Raw genomic sequence first — 23915 nt, 5'->3', positions numbered from 1 at the left:
CGCGAAGATTCAAAAACCGCCCAGAGATAGTGACAATAGCGATTTGAACTAGAACGCATCATAAACCTAAGAGCCCGAATTAGCGCCAATTGAACCTTGCTACCGCACCATCCCACAACAGCATCGAGGAGGAGAGAGAGAGAGCTCATTCGGACTCAAGGGCCTTCCCTTGGGAGCAGCGAGTGACAGAGGGAGAGACCGCCACACGCAGACACCTCCTCTGGCGCAGCTGGTGAGAGGCAGATAGACTATGCTGAGAACACAGCTGCCTTCTGCAACCACCTTAATAATTTCATTCTTCCTCAGCGCTTTAATCAGTGAAATTAGCAAGAGATGGAGTCTATCATGGGCGCGCACACGAGGTCCCATTAACGCCCTACATGACTGAAGCTAATTTTCTTACTGTTCTATTCAATTTCTTCAAACAAAACAAACTGCCATCTAACCTCCAGAGCCTTTTGGTGCACCTTACTCGGTCTGCTGCTATTGCCTGTTAAGTGAGTTGGAGAGAGGGCATGAGTTTTGACTGCAAACTAAAGTTGAACAGTTGGCCACTATTGAGGCCTGCACATGTAGAATACCTCCAAAAGGACCACAAACTTGTCATTGGATTTGGAGTCTTGCGTGCCTCAATGACCCGGAGAGCTATGCTGGCTGGAGTCAGGGCTTTGTGCTTTGGCTCTTGGTGGGGTCACCCATGCCAAACAGGTCAAAGGGTAGAGGCCAGACTAAGAGTGGTCCACCGGTCCTCCAGGTTCAAGGGTTCAGTTCAAGGCCAACAACCCTGACTGTAAAACAAAATTGTTACAAAAACAGCAGTGAAGAATCCTTCTACATCTGAGTGCGATGATGTACCTGAGTCTCCACTCAGGACTTGCATAACTGACAGTAAGCCGAGAGGAACCAACACGAAGAAAGAAGCCGTGAATGTCACAAGAGATGAAGGACCTTCATTGCTGTCCTAAACGCCAGCGGCGTAACGGGCAAAAGAAGAAAATGTAGAATGGCCATTTGGTTTTGGGCAGCAGGTATATAAAAGGCTTTGAAAAAGCCAGTGCCTCTTCACACTTCAGCCAAAACGAAAATATAGACGAAGGAAAAAATTCAACGCAGATCACAACTGTGGTCTCATCCGATTGACAAGTTCAGCAAATTATTTTGCAACGTGCAACTTCACTTTTTGCAGTGCTGTATTTGGACATGTTGTGAAGAATCTAACTGAGCAATCAAGAAATGAGTCATTCCCTGCTGAAGTCTTGTCTGTTACACTGACAGCAATTAAATCCATCTGTGCAATAAAACATTTATTTATTTATTGAGATACAGCATGGAATAGACCCTTCCAGCCCTCTGAGCCGTGCCGCCCAGGAATCCCAAGTTAACTGCAGGCTAATCACAGGACAATTCACAATGACCAATTAACCTATGTCTTTGGAATGTGGGAGGAAACCGAAGCTCGCAGAGAAAACCCACACGTTCCACAGGGAGCATATAGAGACTCCTTACCGATGATATCGGAATTGAACTCCAAACTTTGTTGCCCCGAACTGTGCTAACCGCTATGCTGCCATGACACCCACTGCAAGTTTCTGGATAGAATAAAAATGAGAGTTACGTAGGGATGGGTTGGAGGTTAGGACTGAAGTATAGACTCTCTTCTGATTACTCTGTAAACAAATATATCGAAATAGACTCATCTACGAACCCCAAAGAGCCAAAGAAACGCGAGCCAATAGAATTCAAAGGTCAACTGAAAGGGTAACCAATCAGAGCAGAGGCAAGTGAACAGAGGCCTACGTAAATGTGAGCACTCCCAGAGAGAAACATCAACAACTGTGCACTGAAGATGTCACCTCGACTGATGATGAAACATCTGCAAGTTAATTGCCAAGCTCGGCGAACACCACAACATCAAACTTTGTGCAGCTGTTCTATGTATGAAAGTTTACTAAGGTGACAGTCAAGAAGTTAAGCTGAGAAAGACAGTATGCAGACATAGTGTAGTCATCCAGGCTTAACATAGTCCTTGAAACCCTATTTCTTGTAGAGTATTTCTGTTCAAGCCTGGGAACCAAGGTCACTGAGCAGACTTACTAAAGCTCAGTGATTTATTAACTCACAAGTGTTATTGTCCTTTAACACGCAGAATTAATTGTATATTAACACCTGAAATATGTATTATGATTGGTACTTAAAAATGCAAATGATGGGATTCAGAAGTACACAAAGTTTCTATTGGATAAATATATGTATATAACTGGTGTCAATTTCTGTACAAGGATGGAATTTCTTTGTTCAAACTTCAGAACAGTTTGGTGACAGGGGCCATGCTATTCTCCTTGTGCACAAGCGAAGTGTTATTGAGGAAGGAGTGCAAGTTGTCAGAGTCCAGTTAATCAGCAACGCTAGGACTGTTACATTATACGCCACCATAGTTCAACTACATATCCAAGTACTTTGCAAATGGAAAGAAGCTTTCAGCTTCCACCCTGCTTTCAGACAGAGAATTCCAGACCTCTTCCAGTCTCTGGGCAAAAAAACATCTTCCCTGGTCCCTCAAAGAAGACACCAATTATTTGATGTCCTGAGGCAGAATCTCGACCTGGAATGTCAACTATCCATTTCCCTCTAGAGATGCCAGCTGCTGAGTTCCTCAGGAAGTTTTTTTTTCGCTTCAGATTCCAACATTTGCAGCCTAGAATGTCTCTAGTTACTTTAGATCCATGTCCCTGGTTTTTGATCCACAAAACAGGTATCGTTATTGTGTTGTCACCTGGTCTTGTTGCGCACTGTTGTGCCAAGATGGTGCTGGTCCAAAAAAAAGTGTGAGTGATCATTTTCTGTGTTTTTATTGTGATTGCAAGAACTGGTTGGACACTGGTACACTGCAAGTCTGGTTTGTCCTCTGGCTCATTGGCAAGACCCATAGGCACTGAGGGAGAGCGTGACCGTTCAAACGCAGGTACCCTCCTTTGGGAGCAGCAAACAGGAGACCGCCACTCGCAGAGACCTTCCTCCAGTGGGGGGGAGGGGGGAGGGGGGAGGGGGGGAAAGGAAGAGAAGGGGGAAGGGGAGAGAAGGGGGAAGGGGAGAGAAGAGGGAAGGGGAGAGGAGGAAGGGCAGAGGGGGAAGGGGAGAGGGGGAAGGGGAGAGGGGGAGACGGGGGAAGGGGAGAGATCGGGGAAGGGGGGAGGGGGAGAGGGGGGAGAGGGAAGGGGGAGAGGGGGAGGGGGTAGGGGGAGTCACCCACGGACACCTTCCTCCGGCAGCAGCGAGAGAGGGGGAGGGGGAGAGGGGACAGGAGACAGGGGACAGGGGACAGGGAGAGACCATCACACGCAGACCCCTTCCTCCGGCAGTAGCTAGTGAGAGACTGGTGGACGGCGCTGAACACTCACTCACCTTCCGGACATGCCTTGATTATTTCAATCTTCCTCAATGCTTTAATCAGTGAAAAATGGTGTTGATTATTGGCTTCTTCGCCTCGAGGCAACTCACCTCCTGGAATCTTCTCAGACTGCAAAGTGCCAGATCACTCAATTGATCTTCAAACTGTAGATCACAGTCTCTAACAGTACCAGAAACACATTTAAAATAAAAAGAACCAATTCTCCACCAGAAAGTTTACACTCAGTGACTAATTTATTAGGTACGAGAGTGTAAGCCGGTGTAGTCTTCTGCTGCTGTAGCCCGTCCACTTCACGGTTTGATGCTCTTCTGCACACCAGTGCTAATGTGCGGTTATTTGAGTCACTGTTGCCTTCCTGTAAACTTGATCCAATCTATCCACTTTCCTCTTGCCTCTCTCATTATCAAGTCATTTTCGCCCTTAAAACTGCTGCTCAATGAAAGGTTTTTTTTTGCACCATTCTCGGCAATCTCTAGACCAGGGGTTCCCAATCCTTTCTCTGCAATGGACTCCTACCATTAATTTACCGAGAGGTCTGTGAACCCCAGGTTGGGAACCCCTGCTGTGCGTGAAAATCCCAGATCAGCCACTTCTGAGATACCCAGACCAAAAACCATTCCAGTCAGTCACTTACATCACATTTCTTCCCCATTCTGAAGTATGATCTGAACAACAACTGAACCTCTTGACCATGTCTGCATGCTTTTATGCATTGAGTTGCTGCCACATGATTGGCTGATTAGATACTTGCATTAACAAGGTGTACAGCTTTACTTACTAAAGTAGCCACTGAACGTTTGTAGATTCTTATCCTCCTCGTTAATGAAGTAACAATGGGAAGGCTACGCAAATTGCCCGCTCCTTATGAACAGAGGGCGATGGCGAGGATACTTCTTAGTACATCAAAAGCCAATCTTGTAGCTTGGTGGCCAGTGCCACATGGAGATCAGACTAGGGCATGGATTTGACAGCTTCCCTTCTCTCTAAAGGACAACAATTTGGGGTTTTGCAGCTTTCCTTTCTTTTTAAATCTTTTTATTGAGTAAGTATACAAAAAAGGTAAGCCATATAAACATTAATACAATGTTAAAGTATAATAAAATTCCAAAAGATAACAATACCAAAAAGAAAATACTACAAACAATGTAATTTAAGCATAAGAAACCAAGATAACATAATAGTATACTAGATTTTATATATATCAATGGAAAAAAAGAAAAAAAAAACCCCAAAAAAAAACCCACCGTGCAACTAACTAAAAGCAAAGCAAAGCAATGGGCTAACTTGAAACCAAACAGAGTTAAACTTAAAATCACGTCCTCAATCCCGACCTCCATTAAAACAGTGAAAAAAAAACAAGAAGGGTAAATATTACATTAAATGAAAATATCGAATAAAAGGTCCCCAAATCTGTTCAAATTTAAATGAAGAATCATAAAGGTTACTTCTAATTTTCTCCAGATTCAAACATAAAATCGTCTGAGAAAACCAAAAAAAGGTAGTTGGAGCATTAAGCTCTTTCCAATGTTGTAAAATACATCTTTTCGCCATTAAAGTAAGAAATGCAATCATTCTACGGGCTGAAGGGGAAAGATTACTAGAAATTTTAGGTAGTCCAAAGATAGCAGTAATAGGGTGAGGAGAGATATCTATATTTAATACCTTAGAAATAAGTTTTGCAGCTTTCCTTGCTACATGTTCTGATACCACAGAACATGCCACTAATTTTTGATTAATTATTTACTGAATGTGGCTATCATTGACAATCCAGAATCTGTGGCCAGTCTTTAGACAATAGACAATAGACAATAGATGCAGGAGTAGGCCATTCGGCCCTTCGAGCCAGCACCGCCATTCACTGTGATCATGGCTGATCATCCACAATCAGTATCCAGTTCCTGCCCTATCCCCATAACCTTTGATTCCACTATCTTTAAGAGCTCTATCCATCTCTTTTTTGAAAGCATCCAGAGACTTGGCCTCCACAGCCTTCTGGGGCAGAGCATTCTATATATCCACCACTCTCTGGGTGAAAAAAGTTTTTCCTCAACTCCATTCTAAATGGCCTACCCCTAATTCTTAAACTGTGGCCTCTGGTTCTGGACTCACCCATCAGTGGGAACATGCTTCCTGCCTGCAGCATGTCCAATCCCTTAATAATCTTACATGTTTCAATAAGATCCCCTCTCAGTCTTCTAAATTCCAGAGTATACAAGCCAAGTTGCTCCAATCTTTCGACATATGACAGTCCCGCCATCCCCGGAATTAACCTTGTGAACCTACGCTGCACTCCCTCAATAGCAAGAATGTCCTTCCTCAAATTTGGAGACCAAAGCTGCACACAGTACTCCAGGTGTGGTCTCACCAGGGCCCTGTACAGCTGCAGAAGGACCTCTTTGCTCTTGTACTCAATTCCCCTTATTATGAAGGCCAGCATACCATTAGCCTTTTTCACTGTCTGCTGTACTTGCATGCTTGCTTTCAGTGACTGATGTACAAGAACACCTCGATCTCATTGTGCTTCCTCTTTTCCTAACTTGACTCCATTTAGATAATAATCTGCCTTCCCGTTCTTACCACCAAAGTGGATAACCTCACATTTATCCACATTAAACTGCATCTGCCATGCATCTGCCCACTCACCCAGCCTGTCCAAGTCACCCTGCATTCTCATAACATCCTCATCACATTTCACACTGCCTCCCAGCTTTGTGTCATCGGCAAATTTGCTAATGTTACTTTTAATTCCCTCATCTAAATCATTAATATATATTGTAAACAGCTGCGGTCCCAGCACTGAACCCTACGGTACCCCACTGGTCACCGCCTGCCATTCCAAAAGGGACCCGTTAATCGCTACTCTTTGTCTTCGGTCAGCCAGCCAATTTTCATCCATGTCAGTACTCTGCCCCCAATACCATGTGCCCTAATTTTGCCCACTAAACATGCCTTCATCTGAATAGCTTGCTAGGCTACTTCAACAGATGATTATGAATCAAACACATTGCAGCAAGACTGGTCACAAACAAGAGAAAATCTGCAGATGCTGGAAACCTAAGCAACGTACACAAAATGCTTCAGGAACTCAGCAGGCCGGGCAGCATCTATGGAAAAAAGTAAACAGTTGATGTTTTGGGCCGAGACCCTTCATTAGGACGGTCTCAATCCGAAATGTCGACTGCTTATTCTTTTCCATAGATGCTGCCTAGTCTGCTGAGTTCCTCCAGCATTTTGTGTGTCGCAAGTCTGGACCAATCCGGACAAGAGCAGCACATTTTCTTCATCAAAGGATATTCATAATCCAAGTAGATTTTTACAAAAATCCAAGTTGCAAGGTTGCATTATGAATTCTGGCATTTTTATACAGATTTATTTAAATTCCATGCAGTGGGATCTGAACATTATTAATTGAGTCTCTGTATTATGAATGTAGCAGTTTAACCTTGGTTCCTTAAGGTTGTTACAGCTGAAGGAGGTTCTGGGGATAAACTCCACTACCAATTAAATGCTCCCAATGGTATGAATCTCAAATTGCCTCTGACAACCAAATCCAGCTCCAGGCCTTCACGAGTGGCTTAGCTACTAAGCCCAGCAAAACCATTTCTACTGAAGGAAGAAAGGGCAAAGGCAGGTTACTGGCACCTTAAAACCAGTCCCTCTGGGCAGAGGGGGCTCGTCGGTCATGGTAAGCAGCTCATCTAGAAGGACAACTCTGATCTGAACCTCCGCTGCCTTGTGGCTGCACACACTCATGGGGAAGGCTTCGGGAGTAAACCCCAAGCGAAAAATCCAAAGCTGGAGTCCCTAAGGCTGTCCTACATTGAGTTCAACGCTGACCGGCAAATTCTGTGACACTGCTGATGCCAAACTGTATCGATCTCTGCCATTCCTTTCGATTCATCAGCTGCTTGGAGAGAGGGAGCCTGCTACACGGGCAACACTTTGCTCTCCATATCATATTGCCCTGGTTTGTGTTACATCGACAGCTAGGATACATGGTCGCCCCCAACCAATGGAGGCCTCGGTTTAATCTCTATGTTTCCATTATACAGACAGAGCGTCATGGAGAACAGAAAAGACCCTTCAGCCCATTCTCATGCTAACCATCAAGCACCTATCTGCACAAATTTTATTCTCTCCCACATTCCCATCAATTGCCCAAAATTCTACCACTGCTCTATGCTATTAACCCACCAAGGTACACATCTCTACAACGTGGGAGGAAACTGAGCAGCCCGAGGAAACCCTCACAGCTACAGTGGGAACATGCAAAGTCATATGGCCAGCACCGAAGGGCAGGTTTGAACTTGGATCTCCAGAGTGGTCAGGAGCTCTACCACTGTGCCACCCAAAGTGCTGAGGGATGAACAGGAACTGGGATTTAATGCCAACCTTGACAATAATGCACACACCCACAAAACAAGAAAGGGAGGCTGCATCCAGTTTATTGATGGTTGTCTGTTACTTACGGTTGGGCTGCCATGTGGTAAGTAGATGGGGTAGTCCCGGGATGAACTGGGTGCCAGTGATCCAACCAGCCATGCCAACAGCACTACCTCCTGGGCAGCCAGCCGCCACCACTTCTCCGTGGCCACAACTACTTTGCCCATGACCACGAGACAGCCAAAGTTGCTCTCCGCAGCAGCCACAAACACTTCCAGCACTTCCTGAAGCAGGCGAGAAATAATGGACCATTTAAAAAAGCACCAGGGCTCACATTTCTATAATCGCTAGTGACCTCTTTCCCAAAGCAGTTTACAGCTGATGAAATACTTGAGATTGTGGGTTAAGGGTGAAAGGTGAAACGTTTAAGGAGAACATGAGGGGAACTTATTGACTCAGAGGATGTTGAGACTGTGGAACAAGCTGCCAGTGTAAGTTGTTAGAGTGGATTTCTTTTTGGGTAGATGATTTGTTAACACTTAAATGACTTTGGCCGCCAGATTCCTATTTTAACTGTTTGACAAAGGACTGTGGATTGAGTCCACCACAATGGGCTTCCTAAAAGGTGCAAATACCAGATGCTTCTGGTGCCTGATGCTGTAGTTTCAAAGACAGTATTATCTATACATTATAAATATTAATTGTCTTCTATGTTAGCATGTAAAATTCCAAATAAATGTATTGTGGATTGAACTAAAGGCTGTGGATACCAACCCAGACAGGTTGGTGTCAGAAGGAAAGGATGAAATCCGAAGGTGTGATGTTTGTATGTAACTTCAAAAGGAAGCGTTGTCTAAGCATTGTCTGTAACTTTTTAAAGTAGTGATTGCCTTTGTGTTTAGCATATAAATATCGAGCCCACATTTAGCTAGCAGAACTTTTGCAGAAAGCGCCTCGAGATGCCTGCTGTACTTTGTTGTGTCGAATAAAGAAGCTGCTTTGTATCTACCAGTGACTGTCTCTCCAGTGATTTCATCCACGCTACAACATAAGTGACGGATGCGGTTTTGATTTTAACATTGAAGGGAAGTTTGGATAAATACATGGATGCGAGGGGTGTGGTGGGCTATGGTCCATGTGCAGGTCGATAGGACAAGGGAGGATAATAGTTCGGCACAGACTAGATGTTTCTGTGCTGTAGAGGGCTATGACTGACTGACAAGATGTAATAACGCAAAACATGAGGTAGAATAAAACACAGAATACTTTTAAATGTGAGTGACTGGGAAATTCAAAGGAGCCTGACTGTCCCTGTTGCCAAGTCACCGAAGAACCAATACATCACAAGCAATTAGAAAAGCAAATGGTATGTTGGCCCTTATTATGAGAGGATTTGAATACAGGATTAAAGATGTCACATTACAATTATATCATGCCTTGATGACACTGCATCTGGAGAATTGTGGATAATTTTGGTCTCCTTACCTAAAAAAAGGATATACTTACTGTAGAGGGAGTGCAACAAAGATTCATTAACCCGTTTCCAGGGATGGTAGGTTTGCCATTCAGGCTACAAGACATACAGTAGGAGCAGAATTAGGCCGTACGGATCATCAAGTCTGGCCTGCCATTCCATCATGACTGTTTTATTATTCCTTTCAACCCCATTCTCCTGCCTTTGCCCTGTAACCTTTGACATCGTTCCTAATCAGGAACCTATCAACCTCCACTTTAAATAAATCTAATGACTTGGCCTCCACAGCTGCCTGTGGTAATGAATTCCACAGACTCACCACCCTCTGGCTAAAGAAATTCCTCTTCACCTCTGTTCTAAATGGATGTCCCTTTCTTCTGAGGTTGAGCTCTCTGGTCCGAGACTCACCCACCATAGGAAACATCTACTCTATCTAGGCCTTTCAATATTCGATATATTTCAATGAGATTCCGCCGCCCCCCCCCCCCACCATTCTTCTAAACTCCAGCAAATACAGGCCCAAAGCCAAACACTCCTCATAGCCTTAACCCTTTCATTCCTGGGATCATTCTCATGACCCTCTCCAATGCCAGCACATTCCTTCTTGGAGGAGGCCTTCCATAGGTCGATGGTGACCACGGACATTGTGTCCCAGCTGTAATACGCAAACCAGGGCAGTATGATATTGAGAGACGGTTGTTCCCCATGCAGCAGACTCCCCCTCTCCATGAACCCAAAGGAACAGCAGAGACTGACAAAGTTTGGCACCAGCAGTGACGCAGGAGCTGCCAGTCAACGTTGAGTTCAAAGTAGGACTGCCTTAGGGACTCCAGCTCCGGACTTCTCCCCCTTGGGATTTACTCCTAAAGCCTTCCCCATGAGTGGGTGTAGTCACAAGGTTTGAGATCAGAGTTTTCCTTCTCCGAGATGAGCTGACAAGCGCCATCTGCCCGAAGTGACTGGTTTTAAGGTGCCAGAAACTCATCTTTGCCCCTTCTCCTGTCAGTAGAAACGGTTCTGCTGGACTTTAGTAGCTAAGCTACATGTAAAGGCCAGGAGTTGGACTTCGTTTTCAGAGGCTACTTGAGATACCTGCCATTGGGAGCACTTTATAGGTAGTGGGAGCTTATCTTCACTACCGTCCACACCCCCAGCTACGATAATCTTAAGGAACCCCTTCTTAGGTAAGAGGCCCAGGGATGCTCACAATACTCCGTTTAGTCTGACCAATGCCTTATAAAGCCTCAGCATTACATTCTTGCTTTTATATCCTAGTCCTCTCAAAATGAATGCTAGTATTGCATTTGCCTTCCTTACCACCAACTAAACCTGCAAATGAACCTTTAGGGAATCCTGCATAAGGACTCTCAAGTCCCTTCGCACCTCTGATTTCTGAATGTTCTCCCCATTTAGAAACTAGACTACATCTTTATTCCTTCTACCAAAGTGTATTACCATATCCTTCCCTATTCATATTCCATCTGCCACTTCTTTGCCCATTCTCCTAATCCAAGTCCTTCTCTAGCCTCCCTGCTTCCTCAGCACTACCTGCCCCTCTATTTATCTTGATATTGTCCACAAACTCGGCCACAAAGAGGAGAAATTTGTGAAGAGAGTGAGTACTCTGGGTCTATACTCTTTGGAATTTATTAAAATTAGCAATGGTCTCATTGGAATTTAAAAATCATTACCTGTGTTGTATTTTAGCGTGAGGGCCATTTTGGATTGAATTAAGATAAATTTTGTTATTCAAGAGGGTGTTGAATCTTTTGAACTTTCTATCCTGGAGGACTCCTCACAGTCATTGAATTCATTCAAAGCAGAGATCAACAGATTTCAGGTTATTAAAGGAATCAAAGAAAATGGTGTCAGTGAAAGTGGGATGAGGTAAAATACGAACTAAAGCAGGTGTGACGAGCCAAATGGCCTGGGAGTGAATGACGGGGGAGGGTAGCAGGAATTTTACTGCCTACCTAACCCATGTTCAAAGGTCCATTTTATTATCAAAATACCTATTCAGTATTTAACTCCAAGACTCATCTTCTCCTGGTAGCCATGAAACAAGCAATTACACTACTTTAAATACTGTTGTGCTGAACACCAGCTGTCCATCAAGTAGCTCCTCCCTTCTCTCTCTGTAGGAACTCAGAAGCTGGCAGTGTCCTTGCAGCAATCCAAACTTCGCGCCTTTCTCTCTCTCTCTCGCTCTCTCTCAATAACAAGTTGTTTGTGCTGTACTGCTGCACGCTCTCGCTCTCTTTTTAAAAGCACGGTCCATAATGAATAACTCAGGATATCGTCACAGGAAAAATTCACAAACCCCAAAACCCCCACGCCCCTGCACAAAAACTAACAGAAAATCAGCACCTACTACATCAATCCTCAAATCCCCAGCTCCCTCCCTTGCAAAAAAAACCCTAACGTATCATCCACACAGAAAAACAGCAACCCCCAATATGCCAATCAGCAACAAGGAAGAAAACACAGAAAACTGAAGCAGATCAATACGAACTATGGTCAGTTTGAACTACAGTCCACACCAATAATCACATAAATCTCAGAATTTCAATAACATCCTCCGACAGCAGGAGAGTTTCCGAAGAAAGCGACTGCTTTGGAAATTACAATGGGACAGTGCAAAGAGACTTAACTAAATTTAAAATCCATCCCTTTTCCTGCCCTGGGACTGATGGGAGAATGTACAGGTTAGATTTTCTCTGACTATAACTTAATCGAGACTAACAAAACTAGTTTAATTCTCCAGGACTCTTCATCTAGGTTTCAACCCAAGCACTTTTCACACTTCCAATATTCGCTAAGGATATATTCTGTAAATAAAGACAAAATGTTAAATCATTGTTGCTCTTTGGATCACTGATTGTATTTGACTATTTTACTGCTATCCTATATATGCTACATGTGCCTTGTTCAGTGTACTGTGCTTTGCACCTTGGCCCCAGAGTACTGCTGTTTCATTTGGCTAAAATCTTGTATGGTTGAATGACAATCAAACTTGAACTTGAGGGTCCAGAGGAGATTCATGAGAATGATTACAGGAAGGAAAGGGTTAATGTATGTGGTACTTTTGATGACTCTGGGCCTCTACGAGCTGGAACTGAAAAGAATGAAGGGGATCTCAATGAACTATATAGAATACTGAAAGACCTAGATAGAGTGGATCTGGAGAGGATATGCGTGAGTCCAGCACCAAATCAATCTCCCAGATGTAATAGAGGCCAGAGGACCTAGGGTAACGGAGGAACTGAAGGAAATTCGCATGAGGCAGAAAATGGTGTTGGGTAAACTGAAAGCTGATAAATCCCCAGAGCCTGATGGTCTGCATCCCAGGGTACTTAAGGAGGTGGGTCTAGAAATCGTGGACGCATTGGTAATCATTTTCCAATGTTCTATAGATTCAGGATCAGTTCCTGCCGATTGGAGGGTAGCTAATGTTATCCCACTTTTTAAGAAAGGAGGAAGAGGCAATTATAGACCAGTTAGTCTGACATCAGTGGTGGGAAGGATACTGGAGTCAATTATAAAAGATGAAATAGCGGCATATTTGGATCACAGTAGCAGGATAGCTCCAAGTCAGCATGGATTTACGAAGGGGAAATCATGCTTTACTAATCTTCTGGAATTTTTTGAGGATGTAACTATGAAAATGAATATGGAAAAGCCAGTGGATGTAGTGTACCTAGACTTTCAGAAAGCCTTTGATAAAGTCCCACATAGGTGGTTAGTGGGCAAAATAAGAGCACATGGTATTGGGGGTAGGGTACTGACATGGATAAAAAATTGGTTGGCAGACAGGAAACAAAGAGTAGGGATTAACAGGTCCTTTTCAGAATGGCAGGCAGTGACTAGTGGGGTACCGCAAGGCTCAGTGCTGGGACCGCAGCTATTTACAATATACATTAATGATTTAGATGATGGGTTTAAAAGTAACATTACAAAATTTGCAGATGACACAAAGCTGGGTGACAGTGTGAAAAGTTAGGGGGATGTTATGAGAATGCAGGGTGACTTGGACAGGCTGGGTGAGTGGGCAGATGCATGGCAGATGCAGTTTAATGTGGATAAATGTGAGGTTATCCACTTTGATGGCAAGAACAGGAAGGCAGATTACTATCTGAATGGTGTCAAGTTAGGAAAAGGGGAAGTACAACGAGATCTGGGTGTCCTTGTTCATCAGTCACTGGAAGTAAGCATACAGGTACAGCAGGCAGTGAAGAAAGCTAATGATATGTTGGCCTTCATAACAAGGGGAGCTGAGTATAGGAGCAAAGAGATCCTTCAGCAGTTGTACAAGGCCCTGGTGTGACCCCACCTGGAGTACTGTGTGCAGTTTTGGTCTCCAAATTTGAGGAAGGACATTCTTGCTATGGAGGGAGGGCAGCATAGATTCACTGGGTTAGTTCCAGAGATGGCGGGAATGTCATATGTTGAAATATTGGAGCAACTGGGCTTGTATACACTGGAATTTAGAAGGATGAGAGGGGATCTGATTGAAACATATAAGATTATTAAGGGATTGGACACACTAGAGGCAGGAAACATGTTCCCGATGTTGGGGGAGTCCAGAACCAGAGGCTACAGTTTAATAATAAGGGGTAAACCATTTAGAACAGAGTTGAGGAAAAACTTTTTCACACAGAGGGTTGTGGATCTGTGGATTGCTGTGCCTCAGAAGGCAGTGGAGGCCAATTCTCTGGATTCTTTCAAAAAAGAGTTAGTTAGAGTTCATAAAGCACATGGTATTGGGGGTATGGTATTGATGTGGATAGAGAATTGGTTGGCAGACAGGAAGCAAAGAGTGGGAATAAACGGGACCTTTTCAGAATGGCAGGCAGTGACTAGTGGGGTACCGCAAGGCTCAGTGCTGGGACCCCAGTTGTTTACAACATATATTAATGACTTAGATGAGGGAATTAAATGCAGCATCTCCAAGTTTGTGGATGACACGAAGCTGGGTGGCAGTGTTAGCTGTGAGGAGGATGCTAAGAGGATGCAGGGTGACTTGGATAGGTTAGGTGAGTGGGCAAATTCATGGCAGATGCAATTTAATGTGGATAAATGTGAGGTTATCCACTTTGGTGGCAAAAACAGGAAAACAGATTATTATCTGAATGGTGGCCGATTAGGAAAAGGGGAGGTGCAACGAGACCTGGGTGTCATTATACACCAGTCATTGAAAGTGGGCATGCAGGTACAGCAGGCGGTGAAAAAGGCGAATGGTATGCTGGCATTCATAGCAAGAGGATTTGAGTACAGGAGCAGGGAGGTACTACTGCAGTTGTACAAGGCCTTGGTGAGACCACACCTGGAGTATTGTGTGCAGTTTTGGTCCCCTAACCTGAGGAAAGACATTCTTGCCATAGAGGGAGTACAAAGAAGGTTCACCAGATTGATTCCTGGGATGGCAGGACTTTCATATGATGAAAGACTGGATCGACTAGGCTTATACTCGTTGGAATTTAGAAGATTGAGGGGGGATCTGATTGAAACGTATAAAATCCTAAAGGGATTGGACAGGCTAGATGCAGGAAAATTGTTCCCGATGTTGAGGAAGTCCAGAACAAGGGGTCACAGTTTGAAGATAAAGGGGAAGCCTTTTAGGACCGAGATGAGGAAAAACTTCTTCACACAGAGTGTTGTGAATCTGTGGAATTCTCTGCCACAGGAAACAGTTGAGGCCAGTTCATTGGCTATACTTAAGAGGGAGTTAGATATGGCCCTTGTGGCTAAAAGGATCAGGGGGTATGGAGAGAAGGCAGGTACAGGGTTCTGAGTTGGATGATCAGCCATGATCATAATAAATGGCGGTGCAGGCTCAAAGGGCCGAATGGCCTACTCCTGCACCTATTTTCTATGTTTCTATGTTTCTATAAAGATAACGGAGTGAAGGGATATGGGGAGAAGGCAGGAACGGGGTACTGATTGTGGATGATCAGCCATGATCACAGTGAATGGTGGTGCTGGCTCAAAGGGCCGAATGGCCTATTCCTGCACCTATTGTCTATTGTCAAAGGGTAGAGCCTCAGATTTTGCACAGAGTTAAGTAGGAATTTCTTTAGCCAGAGGATGGTGAATCTGTGGAATTCACTGTCACAGTTGGCTGTGGAGGTTGTTTAAAACAGAGATTGATGGATTCTTGATTAGTCAGTGTCAAAGGTTACAGGGAGACAGCAGGGGAATGGGGTTGAGCTGGGATAATAAATCAGCCATTACGGAATGGCACAGCAGAATTGACGGGCCAAATGGCCTAATTCTGCTTTACTGTCTTATTTCCAGTTAAGGCACCAAGGTGCTCTGTATCAATCGTTCATCAGAATTTTGCACATTCTCACATCACCACCAACCTGCAGTATTGCAGCATCAGGAGACACCACGCAATCCACGCACAGCGTCAGGTCCCCGATCCAATCCGACGCAGCCAGCAAACTGTCAATCAACTTATAACAAGCCTGGGGAAACAGCAAGAACTTACAGCTCAAACAAGTAGATTGTAAACAAACATTTGAATGAAAATCTACTGTTAAATAATTTAGGAGTCAAGTTGCAATGCCTTTTGGCAGCGGAACTTGAGTGTTGAGTGCAGAACATTATACTCAGTGGCCACTTTATTAGCTATATAAGTGGAAGCATTTGTGGTCTTAAGCTGCTGTAGCCCATGAACTTCAAGGTTTGACGTGCTCTTTTGCACACCACTGTTGTAACACAGTTATTAGAGTTACTGTCACCTTCCTGTCAGCTTGAGCCAGTCTGGTCATTCTCCTCTGACTTCTCTCATTAACAAGGTGTTTCTGCCCACAGAACTGCCTCTCACCGGATGGTTTTTGTTTCCTGCACTATTCTCTGGAAACTCTAGAGGCTGCTGTGCATGAAAATCCCAGGAGATCAGCAGTTTCTGAGAAACTCAAACCACCCTGTCAGGCACCAACAATCATTCCATGGTCAAAGTCACTTAGATCACATTTCTTCCCCATTCTGACGTTTGGTCTGAATGACAACTGAACCTCTTGACCATGTCTGTATGCTTTTATGCATCGAAATGCTGTCACATGATTGGTTGATTAGATATTTGTATTAATGAGCACCTAATAAGTGTATATTTCTGCAACTGTGGGCAGTGATCGAGTTGCTGAACTCATTGAGATCCAGATCTTTAGGTTTGTTGCATGACTGGCTGACAAATGGTTAACATGATGAATGCATCCTGGCTTACTGAAACTTCTGATGACTAACAGGCTGTGAATCAAATTGTTGCCACATGATTGTATTTATTGTAATTTATAGTTTTCATTATTATGTATCGCAATGTACTGTGGCTGCAAAACAACAAATTTCATGACAAATATCAGTGATATTAAACCTGATTCTGATTGTGGAAGCAAGTTCTAAACTTTGGAAGTCTGAGAAAGATTTTTTTCCCCCCACCCAGAGGGTGATTGATTGCAATCTGGAACACACTGCCTGAGTGAGTGAGATCACCTCACCGCATGCAAGAAGCAACCAGATGAACTCTTGGATTACCAAGGCACAGTAGGTCATGGACCAAGAGCTAGTAAACAGGATTAGTATAGGAGTACTTGATGATCAGCACAGATACGATGGGCAGAAGGGCTTGTTTCTGTGCTCTATGATTATATCACTTGTTCTACGTGTGGAAGCTTCCCCTGCCCAAAACGTTGACTCTTTATTCTTTTCCATCGATGCTGTCTGACCTGCTGAGTTCCTCCAGCATTTTGTGTGTGTTGATTTGTGATAAAATTAATGTTTTGTCAGTGCCAGATTAGGGAAAGATTTTGGCAAAGATACTGAGGAGCGTTACACTGCTTATGTTCAGAAGAGAGGCTATGTAAGCTTTTACATCCCTTGGGTTTACCATCTAATTTAAAGGTGAAATACTGGTATTTCAGGTATCATTTCTTTTTTGGTTTGAGTGTCAAACTTCAGTCTTGCAGGCAACAATGCTACCCACTGAATCTCGCTGATGACAACAAAGAGTCTTGTCATTTCACAGCTCCACTTACCCGGAGTTCTCGCTTCAATCGCTCCACGTTCTTGAGGTTCACCAGGTCATCCAAGCCAATCACCAGTACCTTCAAAAAAAAAATTAGGAGCACAGGGTCAGGGCGAACCAATAAACTCATAAACCACCAGGAATTCAGTGTGCAATTTGTAGCTCAGACAGTGCAAAATTGTCTTCAGTGCCACTCTGTAGTCAGCCAGTTTTATGGCATTAATTCTTGGAAAGGAAGTAAAGATTAACAGGATGCCTTTCAGACCCTTAAACAGACAATTAAATAGAAAGTTAAAAATTCCACTAGTCTGGAAACACCTTGCAAGAATCTTAGCAACTCTAATATGCTTTCAAAACCATCAGATTGCTGAAATCTGGTTTATTTTGTGTGTTAAAGTACTTCATGATATTATTCTTATTCTAAGATTATATTCTTTTGCTATATATTCCCTACTAAAAGAATTAGCTTCTACTTTTCTACCTCAATAACCTTCTCAAACATATGGAGGAAATCTATTTTTGTATTTCTAAAGAAACATCTAATAAAAAAAGCAACCTTTAGTCAAAGAGGCACTTCCGAATGCAGTCACTGTCAGCAGCTTTAGCATAACATAGCAGAAGAGGTCATGAATCAACGAGGCTGAGAGAGGAACTGGGCAGAATAGCTTAGGCAGAAGTTCCTCAGTGTATGCACCATCTCTAATGTTGAAAAGAACGGACAGTACACAAACTGTCACAGAGATGAATGATGACTGGAACTGAATCCTGCACAAGGGGACCATTCAGACATCACAGACTGTCCAACTATTGGTAAAAAGCTGCATATCCCAGATATTTGCTGCAAAATCCTTAAGATTAATCTTCCACCGCTACAAGTTAATAAACCTTCTCCTTCTCGGTTCAGTGTCCTCGAAACTTCCGAGGGCAAGCCCCAAGTTTTATTCGGCAGTTTATTCCCATTCCACTTTGAACTAAACCGTGGAATGAAACTATTAACCAGCATAAATATACCTGACAATAAGCTTCTTGCAAAATTCCAAATTGAGCCCTAATGAGGAACAGCCATTGTGTCATGTGATACACAAACGACTCTGCAGAATATGATTAAACTATGAATCACATTACAACACTCCAGCCTGGATACAATTTTGACAGAAATGTTCCAGAGGCTCATACTCTCTCCTCAGGATTAAACTAGTTAATCTTTCAATGAATTTCTAATACTTGTTCCATCAGCTGTCCTTTAAAGACCTCTTCAAATTCACCATCAATTGTGGTTAAAGAAGTCAAAGGAAATGGGTTTTCAAATTAATCTTCTGAAAATTCCTTCCCGTTTTTCCTTTGTATATATATTTTCATTTTTATAGTTTGTATCTCTGTTTTCGGAGGCCAAGTGGTTAAGGCATTGGACTAGCGACCTGAAGGTCGTGAGTTCGAGCCCCAGCCGAGGCAACATGTGTTGGGTCCTTGAGCAAGGCACTTAATCACACAGTGCTCTGTGACGACACTGGTGCCAAACTGTATGGGTCCTAATGCCCTTCCCTTGGACAACATTGGTGTTGTGGAAAGGGGAGACTCGCAGCATGGGCAACTGCTGGTCTTCCATACAACCTTGCCCAGGCCTGCGCCCTGGAGAGTGAAGACTTTCCAGGCGCAGATCCATGGTCTTGCAAGACTAACGGATGCTTTTAATTTAATCTCTGTTTTCGGATATTAACCCAGGGTCACCGGAAACAGCTTATTTCCACATGCTTCATCAGTCTCTGTCCACTGGGTCTCCCCCATCCCAGATCCCACTAACTTTCTCATCTATGAACAATACTGTCTTCTCTAATCTCACCACTTAACTGAAGTAACTGGCCCAAGGCAGCACACCCCTGACCACATCATCTTTCCTAATGCATAATCCAGGAACGTCTAAGTGAAGAATCCACTATTTTCTTTGGTTATAAATCCAACTAGTGGGGCAGCATGGTAGCGTAACACTATTACTGTGCCAGTGACCAGGTAGCGTAACACTATTACTGTGCCAGTCACCAGGTAGTGTAACACTATTACTGTGCCAGTGACCAGGTAGCGTAACACTATTACTGTGCCAGTGACCAGGTAGCGTAACACTATTACTGTGCCAGTCACCAGGTAGTGTAACACTATTACTGTGCCAGTCACCAGGTAGCTTGACACTATTACTGTGCCAGTCACCAGGTAGCTTGACACTATTACTGTGCCAGTGACCAGGGTTCAATTCTGCTGCTGTCAGTAGGGAGATTGTACTTTTTCCCCATGACTGCGTGGGTTTCGTCCGGGTGCTCTGGTTTCCTCCCACAGTCCAAATATGTACAGGCTAGTAGGTTAGTTGGCTACATGGGTGTAACTGGACAGCGTAGGCTTATTGGGCCAGAAGGTCCTTCTACTGTGGTATATCTCTAAATAAAATTCAAATTAAATTTAAATCAAAAAGAAATTTGGCCTGTCCCCTAAAACCCTCACTAATTTTTATAGATGCACCGTAGAAAGCATTCTTCTAGGGTGCATCACAACCTGGTATGGAAGTTGTCCTGTCCAAGACCGGAAGAAGCTGCAGAAGATCGTGAACACGGCCCAGCACATCACACAAACCAATCTTCCGTCCGTGGATTCACTTTACACCGCACGCTGTCGGAGCAGTGCTGCCAGGATAATCAAGGACACGACCCACCCAGCCAACACACTTTTCGTCCCTCTTCCCTCCGGGAGAAGGCTCAGGAGCTTGAAGACTAGTACGGCCAGATTTGGGAACAGCTTCTTTCCAACTGCGATAAGACTGCTGAACGGATCCTGACCCGGATCTGGGCTGTACCCTCCAAATATCCGGACCTGCATCTCGGTTTTTTTGCACTACCTTACTTTCCATTTTTCTATTTTCTATTTATGATTTATAATTTAAATTTTTAATATTTACTATCGATTTGTAATCCAGGGAGCGCGAAGCGCAGAATCAAATATCGCTATGATGATTGTACATTCTAGTATCAATTGTTTGGCGACAATAAAGTATAAAATATAAACTTAAAATAAAATTAAAATAACTATCTGTCCTGGGAACTTTTCTTTACGGCCTCATCTACTTACTCTTAAAATAAAAGGGAAAATGCATCCCCATGACTATTTGGTCCTGCTTCCAACTCAATACCTATTAAATAAAATAAAAATCAACAAATCCTGGAAACAGACAAAAGGTCAGACAGCATCCGCAGAGAGAGAAACAGAGCTGAAACCTCAGGTTACTGATTTATAATTTGAACAGTTCTGATGAAAGGCTGTAAAAAAACATCAGATCTATTGCTGTCTGACTTGCTCGATAATCCAGCATTTTTCTATTTATTTCCAATTTTCAGCATGATAATATTTTACCTTTGTACCATTTAAATTACACACAGTACATTTGGGACAGAATCCACAGGATGGAAAGGGTGAAGTCTTGAAAAGGTATGAACACAAGCACGGCATTTTTGACTATCAAGAGAGAATTGGGACAGAAAATTAATAAGCTGGCAGTCAAAGCAATCACCCACACCCTGTGAGGATCAACTCACCCATCAAATATTATTTTCTGTTTAATGTTTGACCTTTGCTGAGTGAATGTTGTTTATGGTGTGAAAGAGACCACCTTCTACTTCTGGCATCTGGTGTTGGCATTACAGAACTGGCAGATCTGTGCATACAAACGTCATTATCCCACACTCAAAGTGAGGGAAGACGTGCTTTTTCTTTAACTTTGCTACCTCAAGTCACCCCAAAGCACTTTACAGCCAATAAACTGCGATCGCAGTGGTGATATAGGAAAGGCAATTTGCACACAGCTCTCACAGACAGCAAAATAAGGATGATTAGAAAATTATTTCTTAGTTCTGCGGTCGAAGGATGGGTAAAGGTTCTTGGTGAATTTCTTGCTCTCTTCGCAAATGTGCCATGGGATCTTTCCCACCCACCTGAGAGGGAAGACCTTGAAATATCTTGGACAAATCAGATGGGAAACAGCTTCTGCCCCCAGGCCGTTAAGACACTGAACTCTCTGCCACCACCCAGGTCTCATCATGTATGAAGATCCAGTAGTATTATACTGGTTACTTTTCCATTTGTATCGTATGTGCATCTTATTTGTTAAGTTATTTGTGGTAATATTACTTTATATGTTAAGTGTGAGAGTTATATGTGCCTTGGTCCAGAGGAACGTTGTCTCATTTGGTTGATTGACAATAAACTTGAACTTCGGTTTGATCTTGCAGCATTGCCTCAGGAGTGCACTGGGAGCGTCAATACTGATTAACGCAGCTGGTGAAGCTACTAACTCACCGCTCCAGAGATCTGGGTTCAATACTAACCTCCAGTACTGACTGTGTGGAGTTTGTATGCTCTCCCTGTGACCACGAAAGTTTTCTCCTACGTCCCAAAGGAGGTGGATTGGCATTTACTCACTGCAATTGTCCCTAGTTTGTGGATGAGTGGTAAAATATGAGGGGCTGTAGTTGGGTGTATGGGGGAAAACAAAGAGAGCTCTGCCAATTGAGCCCAGAGTGCAGCAGCCCCCTGATTTTCCACAGCTCTGGAACTAATGGCAACGCTATTGTCCATCTGACAGATCAGCCAAGTGGAAGCTGGCACCTGACAGAAGGCTGTGACTAGAGGACGGCTTCTTACCTGCCTGCGATTGCAACAGTAGCACCTGCACGTGTGGCTAATAAAAATACTGCTAATCTAACTAACGTGTTGCTTTGTAGACTCACCATGGCACTGAACACGTTGTCTAACAGGCGGCTGAGGTAAAGGTCACTGGCATCTTCCTCAGAGCTCATGACGATGAGTGTGATGCTGCGTAACCATGGAAACAAGCTGTTAGCACAGTATGGACTAACTTTTCCAGGTATATTTTTAAAGCACAAGCACAGCCACACCGAGGGGTCACTATTGTGTATCTGGAATGCAATCACTGAGTGCTGTGTGAAAATAAAATACGTTTTAACAACACAATTATTAACAACTTAAAAATATCACCTTCCTCGCCACTTCTCAAGACACAATCACCTTTCCTCCACCTACTCCCCCACCCCCCCAGAAACCAGACCTTCACGTGAACACCTGTGGGAGAGTGCAAAGCCATGTTCACGTAGGAGACACAGGCTGCAGCAGAGTCAGTAGTCAGCAATAAGGAACAGCAGCAGTTCTTGACTCTTTTCTCCCCATAGGGGCACTGAGATGTACACTGACAACTGTGCCCATGGCCATTGGCACTAGTCAAAAATTTGTGGGTTCAAGACATAAACATATAAATCTAGGTTGCAATATTATGTACTGAGCTTAGGACATGATGTTCAAACATGCCTCTTCCCTCTCTACTGGGCCCCATAGCGATATTCTCAAGAGTCAGAGAGTTATCCCTAGTATCCCGGCCATTACTTATGCTACAGCTGAGGTCATTAAGATGGACTAGGTCATCAGCACAATGCTGGATTTGCTCTGAGCAAAGTGACCACAGCATCTCCATAACATCAGTAGACACTTACCAAAAAAAGGACTTATTTGACTGTGAAGAGCTTTGTAACGACCAAGAATGTCTATTAACAGGGTTTGCTGAAATGCACATCCTTTTCTTTAAAAAAAAGGGAGACAAGTGTGAATCTGACTATACATGTCCTGTCGTAAACTAGGTATCATTACTGGACATAAACTGAAGAGATTCTGCAGATGCTGGAAAACTTGAGCAAGACACACAAAATACTGGTGGAACTCAGCAAGTCACACAATATCTACGGAGGGAAATAAACAATCGACGTTTCAGCTGTGACCCTTCAACAGGACTAGAAATTGAGGGAGACAGAAGCCAGAATAAGAAGGTGGAGAGAGGGGAAGGAATACAAGCTGACAGGTCATGGGTTAGACCAGGTGAGGGGAAAGGTGGGTGGGGGGGGTAGAAAAATATCTGTAACCCTGAAGTCTTTATGAATTTATAACTTCTGTAAAGTGTAATGTGCCAAAATGGAACTTGTGTAATCCCAACGTGCTTTGCTGGTTCGTTGATAGGAAGCTTACAAGAGGGGGTGTGATTTATGGCGGGGGAGGGAAGAAGCTTCAAAGACAAATGCAACTCATTTAAGACGAATGTAAATAAGGAAGGATTGCAATTAACTGATGAAACAACCTCAAAGACATGAAGTTGATGAATTACTGGATTCTGTAAGCATATAAAAAATCTGTTTTGAGTTGTATGATTAAAGCTACTTACCAAGTAATGGACGTAATGAACAGAGGTAGACTTTTCTTTGCAAGGAATAAACATGCTTATAATTTGATCCACTCTGAGTTTGTTGTAATCTGTTACTGTAGACTTAGAAGACCTACTGAACATAACAGGGGGATGAAGTGAGAAGCTGGGAGGTCAAAAGGTAAAGGGCTGAAGAAGAAGACATCTAATAGGATAGGATAGTAGACCATGGAATAAAAGGAAGGAGGAGCTGAACCAGAGAGAGGTGATGAGCAGGTGAGGAGAAAGGGTGAGAAGGTACCCAGAATGAGGAATGCAAAGTAAGGACGGAAGGGGGTCGAAATTTCTGGAGTTAGAGAAATTGATGTTTATGCCATCAATA

The 23915-nt window shown here is 43.5% G+C and overlaps 1 protein-coding gene across 2 annotated transcripts in view; it reads right to left on the bottom strand.

Moving 5' to 3' along the window:
- The window catches only part of fuz (fuzzy planar cell polarity protein), a 62440-nt gene that overhangs the window by 23985 nt on the left and 14540 nt on the right, over positions 1 to 23915 (bottom strand). For both annotated transcript variants that reach the window (XM_063062920.1, XM_063062921.1), the window contains exons 3-6: positions 22059 to 22143; positions 17303 to 17371; positions 15629 to 15733; positions 7879 to 8076 (exon numbers count right to left, since the gene is read on the bottom strand). In XM_063062920.1, coding sequence (XP_062918990.1) covers positions 7879 to 8076; positions 15629 to 15733; positions 17303 to 17371; positions 22059 to 22143 — 457 coding nt within the window. The remainder of the gene's footprint in view (positions 1 to 7878; positions 8077 to 15628; positions 15734 to 17302; positions 17372 to 22058; positions 22144 to 23915) is intronic.

The sequence above is a fragment of the Mobula hypostoma genome, chromosome 11 (assembly GCF_963921235.1).
Source record: "Mobula hypostoma chromosome 11, sMobHyp1.1, whole genome shotgun sequence".
Taxonomy (NCBI): Eukaryota; Metazoa; Chordata; class Chondrichthyes; order Myliobatiformes; family Myliobatidae; genus Mobula; species Mobula hypostoma.
The sequence above is the reverse complement of the archived record's forward strand: the minus strand, read 5'-3'. Positions and strand labels throughout refer to the sequence as shown.